General features: G+C 42.9%; 1 protein-coding gene across 1 annotated transcript in view; it reads left to right on the plus strand.

The window, feature by feature from the left end:
- Positions 1-12,876, plus strand: part of LOC109969697 (fatty acyl-CoA reductase 1-like) — a 47,356-nt gene that overhangs the window by 13,074 nt on the left and 21,406 nt on the right. The window contains exon 2 of the mRNA XM_020616766.1: positions 7,361-7,648. Within this exon, the coding sequence (XP_020472422.1) occupies positions 7,361-7,648 (288 nt within the window). The remainder of the gene's footprint in view (positions 1-7,360; positions 7,649-12,876) is intronic.

Raw genomic sequence — 12,876 nt, forward strand, 5'->3', positions numbered from 1 at the left:
TCCGTGTAATACTTGCAGTTATTTTCAGAGTTCTTAAAAAAATTTATTTCAGGGTCAAAATCTTCGTCCGATTCATGATAATGAATTTCAGAATCTCCAGTAGTGTTCAGTTCCAGCTCCAGTCCCTCAAAATCTATTAACTTCTGTAACAAATCACTTGCCTCATTCCGTACATGGGTCATACTTATTGTTGTTAGTTTCAACGCTTATCTGCCGTCGCAGATATCGATATACCTGCGTGACTCTTCAGACATGAGAGGGTCCAGCGACCCCATCATCTCTTTGTCATAGCATCCTGGGCGAGCTGGTCCTAGGTCCTGATTCCTGGTTCCGAGGTCTGGTCACTAGTCGATCATACCTCAGGAACGCGATGTCTCCCCTCACCCTGGCCTCCTTTAACTTCGGCATCAATTCCCTTCTTTTCATCCTCACATACTCGGTGTAATCTTCATTTATGTAAATGTTAGATCCTTTGAGCTTCTTCGCTTGTTGCAATATTTGTGCCTTGTCTTTCTCTTTCATCAACTTCACCAATACCGCCCTCGGACCACGAAGGTTTTTTCGCTTGGACTGTGCTTCCAGATGCTCCATTCTATCCGTTATAGTCATTAAACTCGCACACGTTCTCTAAACTTCCTCCTTCGCTTCCTTGGCTTGTATTTTCTGTTCACCCATGGCCGCCTTTATCACATCCACCTCTCGCTGGGTAAACTGCAAACTCGTTTTTATCTCCTGTATTTCTCTGGTCATTTCATCGAATCTCTTGTTGTTTGTCTCCATAATTAGTTGCACAAAGCCTCTGAAGCACTCCTGCTGTTGGTTCAGCATCGCAATGAACATTTGTTTCTCATGATCCACGATATCTTTAACTGACACATTTCTTCTGCCTCCATATCCTCCGTCACTTCTGATTTATTAGCTCTTTTCCCTCTTTGAGGCATTTTAGCAGTTGTAAAGTATGCTCAAAGACTTGAAATATAGAACAGACAAGAGGAGCAGTAAAAGATGTCTGCTCTCGCTTGCAAACCCGGAAGTGTTAATCAAGTTCGATACTTTTATGGCATTGATCAAATTACTCCAATACCATTGAGTATGGAGAATCGAAAAATGCTTTTCTGCATTTTTATTTATTGATGTTAATGATGACAGAACTTGAGGTTGTGGTATAGGTTTACTTTTTATGTTATGAAACTGCTTTGAGTGCACAGAAATGCCAAAGAACTGAAAACTAACACTTGACCAAATTGTGTGATACCATAGTTGAGTGGTTACTGCACACACGCTAGCGGGGCGGCTGTAACCACCAGGAGGTAGAGCAGGTCGTTTCCTAACCGGAGGATTAGCGGTTCGGTTACCCGCTTGTTCCATCCAACATGGTCATTGAGCAAGACACTGAACCCCCAGTTGCTCCCGGTGATGTCACCGGTGTGAATGCGTGAGTGCTTGGGAGTGCGAATGGATGAATGGTCGAATAATGTGAAAGCGCTTTGAGTGTGCTGTAAAGCATAGAAAGGTGCTATACAAATATAAGACCATTTACCATTTACACTGCATGTGTGACATCGGCAGTTCGACTTCGACCACTGACATTTGTCGAAGGTCTTTCCCTCTATCTGCCTCTGCGTGATCTACTAATTAATAAAGGCAAAAAAGCCCAAAAATAAATCTAAAAAAAATTTTGATTTCATGAAAAAAGTATCATGTAGGAACCGGTATTGAAGTTTGGAATGAAACCATGCCCTCAGTGTGTTGATATAATGTAAGATACCCGTGGATTAGAAAGGCATTTAAGAATGGAATACAGATTATAGAGAAACAAGCCGCTGATGATTTTATCACTGTTGATTAATCTACAGATTAAATTCTCACTCAATTATGACGGAAAATTGCCAGTTTTCTGTCACTCAGGTCATTGATTCAGCTCTAGGTCAGTGTTAGTCATCTGCGAGTTAATGGCAAATTAAATCTGTTTTTGTCCTTTTTTTGTGCGTGTGTGTTTATTGCATCCTTCTCTCACACCTCAGTTGCCATGTAACAATACAGAGCTTCCTCTGTTTTTAAATGCTGAATATCTAAAAACATTCAAAAGAGTGTTGTTCCTTCAAAAGGGGGTAGGACAGTTAAATCCCAAGATGATCACTGCATTTCTGTAGGTAAGTGTCACACACAGAACAGAGACTGTTATTGGTGGCCACTCAGTCTCTAATTACTGCCAGCGAGGTGGAGACAGTTTAGTGGTTACTTGAAAGATGTGCGGTTCGTACCACGGTGGGTAGGTTCATGACCTCTTGTCCCTCTGCAACACCCAGAGTACGCTCGCCAGTCTGGGTCTGCGCCAGGTGTAAACTGACACTACAACGCTGAGAAGCCTCGTCACTCAGAGACGGCTGGTGTAATTACAGCGTCCCGCTGCCATCGGACAATGTAGACAATTCACTGAGGCATGTGCATGTGAATACACAGAGACCTAGTGCATGCCCCTTGCACACAAACCAAATCTCTTGTGGCCAGATAGTGAGCAGTGACCTTCATGTGTCGATTTGAAACCAAAGAGACACTGCTTAAATCCTTGATGCCCACGGCTAATATAATTAATTCTAATTAAATTAGCCTTTAGCTGCCTCTGAAAAAAAGTCAGCTGGAAGAGAAGACTTGCCTGTTTTTGTGCAGTAATGCAATCTTGGCTAACAGCCCTTGAAAGTGCTCTGCAATTACGTGGGTTTGTGTAAGGGGCAATGTCACAGCCTAATACAGGAGCAGGGCAGTTGAGCTGGATGCTGGAAAAGATGCATAAGTGATTAATCATCATGGAAGAAGTGTGTGTGACCAGTTTCTTTTCAAGGGAAGGAATTCAGGATTTGACTAAATGCTTTTTAAAGCTCCGGCTTGCTAACCGAGGTCTTTTTAGGTGATTTTGGACATTGTTTGTTTTAACCTTGCTGTCACTGTTCTTGTAATGTTGACATCGATGTCAGGTACACCCGGTGCTCTGGGGCATTATTTTAACATTAGCTTAGTTAACTGCTTGCTAGCTACAAGTGACAAAGGCTGACAAATCAGCACTTGAATGTCTAAAAATGTGAAACCTGATTTTGTCTACCTCTGTATGAAGTCAAGGAGCCCTTTTTAGTAAAACATACAGTAGCTGGAGTTGAGGATAATCACCTTTATTTGGCCGGCGCAGAGGCATAACAATGCCATAATTGGTGTTTGTTTCTGGAAAAAGAAAGACAGACACTTTATTAATCTAACATCAGGTCATTACTCCGCCCTCATCCACTCTCCCTCAGCAAAGAGGAACAGACTCATTTCCTCTCTAAGAGGACAGGAACCAGAAAATGCCTTTAAAAAAGCAGCATGTTGAGCCAGACATCAATTAGAAACATCGACAAAGAAGGCATGATGGTCATGGCTCCCTCCCTAAAAGATAAAGGCTTGGGTCTTGTCTGTACCTGCAGATATAGGACATGCTGGCTCCTGCGTGGGTGGTGGTTTGTTGCGTCTGGGATCTTGAATGAGATTAGACCTATTTGGCTCCTGAAATGCTTCTGTCTCCAGCTCACCAGTTGGCTCTATTCTCCTCAGATGTCTCCATGTTGACTACAACAGGCTGAAATGGTAGTACACTAAACTCAGTTTTTTTTAACACATATTTAGAGAATGCAACTGATTCTTCTTTTTCTCCCCCTTTGTGTTGCTTGGCACTGGCATTCAAGTTAACTAATACGACCTTACTTATTGCATTTGTCTGTTTTCCTCACACGCTTCCCCCTGCTTCAGTCATTTTTTGTCCCTTTTGTAATGGCCTTAGCCAGTGTGCAGCTGTACAGCTCAATATTTTCCCATCTCTCCTGCAGCACTCAGCTGACCCACTAATGGGGGAGTAGTGTGAGGAAAGGCCGGAGGCAGCAGGGGGACTGCAGAGCTGCAGCTTAAAACAACCCGCTTTAGACAAACAGGGTAGAGCTCCTGAGGAGAGTGCACAGACAAATCATCAGTCAGAAGAAGAGGAAGCATTTTAGGTCAGACTGCAGCTGTGGACCAAAGTAAATGAGCCGAGCTGTGTTGTCACACCTCGACAGACTCTTCATGTTATTTTTGAAAAAACCCTGAGTGACTTTGGACATGGTGCGGTACAAGATGCCATCATCACCTGTGGAGCTGGTCCCTTGTGGGTTTTGTGTTTGTCCTTGCTACCCACTACTTCTCCTTTCAAGTTGTAATGCAGATTCTAGGATGCCGTCTTGGTCATCAAGGTTAATGCTGGCAGACGTCACTTGAGCTTAGTCTGCTTGTCCTTGACAATCTGTCATCACAATGAGTGGTTCAGTCAAAGAGTGAATTTAAAGTGAACCATTTCATTTCTCAAAGGACACAGAACATCCACTTTGATACAATCAGTGTAACAGCTCCTGTTTGTGTGTTGGCTTGCAGCAGTGCTAGACACCATCAACCAAACTGACGAGCACAGTAGGAGACATTAGGTGAGGTTGTCTAATTTTAGAAGAATGCAGTAGTATGTGTGTCTGCGTATCATGACTGGGATGTGTGTGTCTGCTGTTCCAGCTGCAGGAACATTTCCATTATTAGGCATGAATCCACAGTGACTCTGCCCTCATCCCCAAGTCCGCAGGGAATCTCTGAAACACAGAGTTGGAATGTCAGTGGCATCAACCTTGACTTTGACCTTTTAGTATTTGTGTGTGTGTGCGTGCATACAGAGTAGTAAATCCATAGAAATAGCCCCGTCCGTAAATTATACGTCCAGGGAAAAGGATTAAAACTGTAACTGTAACGCTCTGTGAGCTTTTGACTTGAACTTGAAGTTGCATGACTGCAGCTCAGTGCGGCCGGCTAAAACTATGTGTCTGATCAAAGCATTGTGTTGGATGTGTGGGCCAAAAGCTGCTCATTTGTAACCATGACAACAATGCAGCAGTACATCACAGGCCTCCTTGCAGCTTCCCATCTCTCGTTGGCATCATCCCCTTTGTCTGAGCCAATCACAGGAGCAGGGTAGCAGCTGTGCCCCGTTCAGACCAACTAGCCTGTAACAACACGGGGCTGATGGGATACCTACATGTAAAATGTTGCACTTGGCAATAATCGCACAACATTTAGCCAAGACTGATGCTTGATCAGCCTTTTCAATTGCTGGCAATTCTGTTCAGTTTTTGTCTGAAGAGAATAAGGACGAAGTCTAAAATAGTTGGCGGCTGATAGTACACTGTAATATCTGCCATCTAACCCCAATGTCATCATGTTGTTGCATGTTTAGAGCCAAATGGTTTAAGAAAATCTGCACTGCTTCTATAAAAAAAAATGCCATCATTGCTCATTGTGGTCTCACCACGAACCTAAATGGCTTGTTGGTACCACAAGTTTATTTTTAGTCATGGAAACGTACCACAGAAATGTGTAGAACCTGAATTATTTTATAAATGTTATTCCTTTAGCTTATGCATTGTCTTAATTCTGCGTGTTCAGTTACAACTTTTTAAAGATGGTGACGGGCCCATAGTTTTCCTGCTTGTGTGTGTGTGTGCGTGCGTGTGTGTGTGTGTGTGCATACAGAGTAGTAAATCCATAGAAATAGCCCCGTCCCTAAATTATACGTCCAGGGAAAAGGATTAAAACTGTAACTGTAATGTTCTGTGAGCTTTTGACTTGAACTTGGGCTTCAGTTTCTGTGATGCCTCTTTTTCACTGCAAACCAGTGGAGGTATAAATCAAACACCCCCCTCTTTCTGTGTGCCTAAGAGCAGTGTCATTTTATATGACATGCACACACAGCAGAATGTAAAGCAAATAAATACAAGATTGTTTTATCTGCACCATGGTAGGCTCAGCAGGATATGGTTTCTGTCTTGTTTTTGGGCAAACATGCTGGGAATATGAAGCCCAGGAGAGAGGATAGAGGAAGCAGAGGGGGGAAGTAAACTCATCTCGTGTATGAACCAGCACCGTTCGATTGCTAAAAGTGCGGATCAAGCACTGGTCTGTTGAATATAGCAGACACCAGGGGCAACTCCTCCCCTGAGGGCAGTCACAAATATTGTACATTAGACCAATTCACCCATATTATGAAGAAAACACTTTTTCCCACTGGTGGTGGTTTTGAGATGCCTCCTTTCGCTGCCACCAGGTGCAAGTGAACGGAAATGAATTGATGTCTGGCTCTCAGAGTTGAACATTGGTGTTCAAAAGTAATGTGTCGTTTTAGAAATGGTGGCCCCGTTACTTTGGATAAGCCAGACAACAGACACTCGACAGCTGTCATTAGAGCTACAACTTTAAACTTATTCAGTTAATTACATAAGTGAGGCTTCAATCACGTCAACACTTCTGGTAGTTCATGCTTCTCAGATCAAAAGGTTTACTGCTGTCTTTCTGTTTGCCTCATTGTAAATAAAATATTCTGGTTTTTAGGCTGTTGGTTGGACAAAAGAGGGAATTTGAAGATGTCGCACTGTTCACTTGCCAATGCTAAAGCAACAGACATGGCTCTTGAGTTGACCCATATTAAGTCTGTTCCAGAACTGACAATAGAGCAACGACTGTTCCAATTAAGTTGCCATAGAATGAGGGTGGACACATGTCAAATCATTGAACAAATGGCATCAAGGGTAAGTGCAGGTCACTTTATCTTGGTTAAATTTGTGCTGGGTAGGGCAGGTGTTTGAGCCATTCTTCATTCTGACTACATTTCAGTGGGTAGAGAGAGCTGTGTAAATGACGTGGCTTCTAGTTAATCTTGGCTACGTGGCTCTGTCATCTAAATCTCTTAATGCAGGTTAACCTTGAGTCAACACAACAAGTCTCGATCTTAGAAACTCCCCTCATGCACAACCAAGATTAAGACTGAGAGAAACTGCACGCCATGATGATTGTCATGCAGTGGCTCCAAAACAAGGTTAAAAGTTCTTGAAATAACTTTGGGAGCAGATAAGTGTGCGGTGAATATTGTCTTGTACTGTGACTTGTAGTTGTACATCCTGTGCAGCTGGGTCAGATTGAGAAAGGCAGATATAAGGTCATGGTGTCCTAGCCTCTGTGTGTGTGTGTGTGTGTGTGTGTGTGTGTGTGTGTGTGTGTGTGTGTGAGACAGACTCTCCTTTGAAGTTGTATGTATTTTAAGTTTCACTAAATGTCCTCTGAAGCACAGCCAGACACTCAAATACACAGGTCTAGACACACAGGCTGATGTCAGATGCCTTCTTTGTAACTCTGTATGGATATTTATAAAACCTCCATAGTTGCACATTTACGTTTCAGAACAGAGATAACACAGTTCATCTACATTTTTAATGTGTTTGGGGCTGCCCGTCCTCATATTAAATATCCTCCCCTCTATCTGCAGGAGCTGTGTGACGGCCTGGATCTCGACAGGTTGGGAGAGCAGAGCGCTGACGGAACGATCCGACTGGCAGACGCCTGCAGCGGCACAGTGGGTAGCAACATGGCATCCATAGCAGAATACTACGCTGGCAAGAGTGTGCTGATCACAGGGGCTACCGGCTTCATGGGAAAAGTGCTGGTGGAGAAGCTGCTGCGTTCATGCCCCGAGGTCAAAGCCCTCTACATCCTGGTCAGGCCCAAAGCCAGGCAGTCCATGCAGCAGAGAGTCTCCGACATGATGAAGTGCAAGGTTAGAGCAAAATGTGCATAATGTTTTGCCTTGATATTAAATCTGTTATTTCAGTGAAACAGATGTACACGTTCACCAACAAGGAGGAGCAACTTTAGCACTTTCCTTTAACCAAGACAGGACGGCAGCATGGCTGGCTGCAAAGTTTTATCAACCTAGTCTTGTCTCAAAATATAACAAAGTGAGAAGAATTTTCTTAGGCATCCAGAGTTTGTCCTTTTTTAATTTCATCTATAGACAATGTCAGGTGACTGTTGTGCAGCGCTTTTCATAGAAAATTCCCCAAGTTGAATCATTTGTATGAAAATGAGCAGCTGGTGGTTCTTTAATAAAAATGTAAGTATCAGTCTTTATATGTAAACTTAAGTGGAGAAGTGAATGATGATGATGCAATTTTCTAAGAATCATCCAGTCATGGAGCTTCATATTATTTACTAAGAATTCAGTAACTGTGGTATCTAGAGGTGTCAGGATACAACCAGCTCGTGATTCGGTTATGATACAATCATAACATGGTAAGGATGGAAAACTAGTGTCAGTTTTGTTTCCTTACTCTGTAGATTACAGCTTGGCTAACCCCAGAAAACGACAGGGTCATCAGCAGGTTGGTCAAGAAGACAGATCTGGCCTTTTACCCCCTCTTGCCTTGGTATTGCAGCCCATTTCACAGTGCACAAGGGCACGTTTTTTTAATCACAATATATTGTTCCATGAGGCATTGTTGCAGCACTAGTGGTGTTGTATTTTGTTCCCAGCTGCAACAAAAAAGTGTTTCAAACTTGTTACCGCACTGAGTTGCATCTCTTAATAGCTACTTCTCCATGGCAGTGGCAGCAAAGGCTCAGGTATTGTAGTGTTTGCAGGTATCCAGCATGTCAAACATGTCAAACTTGGTGTTAGGTACATGTTCTGCCATCTTTTTAGTAGTTAGAACATGTGGAAGGTGACAGCTGTAGTGCCAGTGAGCTTTCAATATGCTGCGATCACTGTAGAAAAGCAGCAATAAGACTCATTTCTTTGAGAAATCTTCTGTTAAAACATTAGCGCTGCACTTCTGAGGCCATCAAACCAGTCGATTTCAGTCTAGTTGGATGTTTTGACTAGTGGGCTGTTCATTGAAATGACCATTCAAAACTAGGGTTGTTCAGAAGGCATCGCAGCTCTTCTAAGTGTGCTTACTCAGCATTTGAAATTTGCCTGTGAATTATAGCAGCAGCTGCTATTGCTATGGTGACATGAACTTAATGACCCATAAAAATCCAGTGGTTCATCTTTGTGTTTCAGCAGAGAGCAGAATGAGTGAACGGGAAAGCCAAAAGGTTAAATGAACCAAAAGGTATTTCACTGAACATTTCTATCAGAGGAGGAGGTGAGAATGAAGGTTTTAGGACAGAGGAGGTGAGGGCAGGTTTTAGGACAGGTACCAGAGAGATTAGTGAAGTGTAGAAAGGAAGGGTGAAGGAGGGAGAAGTAAGGGGGGAGATGAGCTCCAAATATGTGGTGTCAGCTGTATCAGGAGAATACCAAAACATGACTCGACAAAAACCTCCAAACTATGTTGGACTTAATGAGGACCTGTGGATTGACACTGGCTGTGTATTTCTGTGTTGGAGAACAGCTGCTGTGCACTTTTGCTGCAGCTCTGTTTGGGTTTTACTGGCCTCAAACTGTCAGCCCACCAAAGAAAACCACACTTTCTCTGTATTATCCTTTTTGTCTCCCTCGAACAGCATCTATTTTTACTGCTCTCATTGAGCCTTGGTGCTGCATTCATTTTTCTGACTTGCCCTTAAACTCCCCCCTGTGTTAAGGTGAGCACAATGCCTCAACCACGATTCCTAGAGTCTTTCTCACCATGTAATTCAGTCTGACACAACCGAGCTGCAGACTTGCCAGTTAACGGCACGCTGTGACTTCTGCACTGCAGCAATAGGAAGGGAGACGGAGGAAATTATTTATTTTGAACATACTTTACCTGCTGTGGCTTTTGGGAAAGTAAAGAATCACTGACAAACAATCAGCATCTACATTTGCTAACATGTCAGCAACAGGGCCAGGTGATGTTGGTTGTTTTATGTCTGACCAGTAGTGCAGAATAGAAAACTTTTACACAAGATGAAGAGAAGCAGAAATCATCACAAAAACCAAGATGGGCCTATGGAATACTGAAACACGGGTTAGACTTATCAAAATGTTTTTGTCCATCGACTAAACAGCTCTAAACAGGATATTGAACCTGTATAAGAGCAGAGCAGCTGATAGAAAACCTGACAACAGGATCAAAGCTGTCACAGAACGGTGCCATGTAGATTGGTAAAATCAATATGCCTGACATGGATCAATCTTACAAAAAATTCTGAATTCCTTTTGCACATTCAAGTATTTAACCACTTCCCCCTCAGACATTTATCAGCTGCTGGTGTTTGCAGTATTTCCCCCTCAACATCTGATTGTGCCCACTATCTCTGCCATCAGACTCAGTCATGCTCGGGCTGCATTCAGAAGTGATGTCAGTAAATTTCCATGACCAAGCCTCAAGTACCAATCGGTATTCATGCGAGTCGTCAGGTCAGTATTATTCCGTTCAGATTTGGGATAATTCATGAAGGAGAACAGCAGTTTTGTCTCTCAAGTGGCCTGTCTTCTCATCCTTGAAGCCAGGACAGTATCTTCCTTACACCTGTTGCTAGGTAACCACCAAGAGATGTGTCCCATGGTGCTTTTCAGTGGATGCGATCAGGGGAGCTGCCCTGAGCAGCGGAAGGACAAGCCGATAAGAATCTCATTGTCTGTGTGCATCTCCACTGCACTGACCGACATTTAAGCGCCCTGTCTGTCTGTGTGGATGTTGCACTGATTCAGTGGAAAGACTTGGATGCCTGCAGCTGTTGCTGTGGTGCCAGGCACTGAATGGCATGTCAGGCACTTGATACAAGTAGGCCTCTGGGTACACAGGCCCCCTCTCCTGCTCTGTGGCATGCTTTTCCTGCCCACTAACAGGCTGTTGATCCCAGTAACCATCTTGTTTCTGAGGCATGTTCACACTGCAGGGCTCAAATGTCTCCTGGAGAGGTGGGAGCTGGAATGCCTTGGGTAGGACGGTGCATCCTGTGGAATTCTGCCTACAAGGCAGGATTCTGGAGAGAGAGTGGTTTACTAAGTACGACTGTAGAAGCTGTTCTATGACCAATATAGCTGGGACGCAGATGGCTCAAAATGATGCTTCATTCAGTAAAGAGACGGTTTGCAGTCAAACTGTGCAGTGCTGAATCTGTTCATCTCTTGATGGAAAGATGTAAACCTTCACTCTTGTTCAAGAGTTCAACTTTTCCAAACATAACACAGTATTTATAGTATCTGAAGAACACATAACAGACCAAACTCGGTGCACAAATTGGACAAACCAAGCATAAAACACACATGATAGGGCAGTGCATTTCTGTTGTAAATAATCCAGTAACTACCTGGCTGACACTCCAACTTATGCAGGTGACGGTATTGCACCTTAAGGCTGGAAGAAGAAGAACCCTACCGCACAGACAGTATACACATTAAAGACCGATAGCATCACGATAGCACAATTATTCATGCTTACCTCCAGACTGTCACCAAAGCTACATGTTGACTGGTTGGCAGAGAACAATCCTTAAATGCTAACAAAGCCTGCTGATACACTCGCTTATCAAGTAATATACCACACATATTCCTGATTTTGTTTTTTCACGCAATGATTTATCTGTTTCATATCACTTTAAACTGGCAAATGTGTTAGCTTGGATGCAGTCAAATGCTAAAACAAAGCCAGTACTGATTGGAGATTATTTTGTGCACAAAGATGTTTTTGACTCGGATGAACAAAATACGACACTAAATCTTGTCATATAACTCTGGACATTTTATTTTATTTTTTTTTTTTTTTGCATATTCTAGAGTAAACAGTTGATTACAATTTCCAGCTTTTTGCCCATCCAAAGCAGGAGCTGTTCAGGTAGGGTTATCAAACTCTCAACAGATACTTGGCACTGTGTGCTGTCTCTGTTTGCAACATTGAATAAACAAGGTCTACAGGTTGTACTTTGTATTACTGATGTACTGTCACTGGATGCCGTGTGGTGAATCTGGTGAGATGCCAGTTGTTGAGCAGATGTTGGGTTGTTGCTTTGCCAAATAAGAGTCAGCAGAAGTCAGTTTTCTGCAGTATTTTTTACCCTGTTTTCATTCATCTCCACCAAGGATGCAACTTTTCACTTTGTGTGCACTAGAAAGGATCGAGGAAATGTAGTTGTGGACAGTTTTAAAATGATGCAATTTAGAATTTTTTTAATTGATTAAAGACTTAATTTCAGTCGCCTGGGTGCTCAGAGTTTAGCAGTATTTTGGACGCCTGTTGGCATGGCGTTGTTCCTTCCTTCTGATGTTGCTGTGTTGTCAACACAGCCTCAACTGAATCTGCCAGGACTGGAGGACAGATTGTTTAAACAGGCCGACCTAACTCATTGAGATCCTGGATAGCAGTTAATCACAATCACAAGAACTTCTTGCCTGGAATACCAGAACTTAGTGGAATCTGTGTTGTATTAGCGCAAAGAAAATAAGCTATACCTGTATCTTTTGTCCTCCTGCAAGGTTGTTATGAGTTAAAAATGAGGACATGTTTATGAATGCATCTGTTAAAATGCTTCAGTTAGGTGGCCACTGGTGTATGCAACCATTCTGACTGACACCATCTTGTCTTTGACTCTGAAGCTGAAGGCTCTTTACTCATGCAGAACAATTCTCTTTTTTGATGGAAGTGCAGATTTTCATCTTGGAGCAGAGCCGTGTTTTTCCTTCTTGCTGCAAGAGATCATGTGTGTTTTGCGGAAGCTAATGCGACTTCTAAACTATTGCTAGGGGTGTGTTTTAGAGACGGATGAATGCACGTTAACAGTAGGCTTATGTTTGTACAGGCACGATTGCACTCACCTAATACTCTGCCTTTGAGTCTTCCTGCAGTTGTCGTGGTTAAGAAGTAAATGCCGGAGTCAAAATAGTCTTCCTCATCGTGTAGTGTTACAAAGCACATTTGGACACACTTTCCCCAGTGAATTGAATGGGAAAGGTGCAGCCTCCTGCTCTGTGGTTTTCAGTCTTTTGCCCATTATCGCACACTGATCTAACATGGCTACACACTTGTATTGATTTCCCTTTGTTTGAACCCACAGCCAAGTGATCTTTCCAGTAGTATA

Source organism: Monopterus albus, unplaced genomic scaffold (assembly GCF_001952655.1).
Source record: "Monopterus albus unplaced genomic scaffold, M_albus_1.0 scaffold178.1, whole genome shotgun sequence".
Classification (NCBI taxonomy): Eukaryota; Metazoa; Chordata; class Actinopteri; order Synbranchiformes; family Synbranchidae; genus Monopterus; species Monopterus albus.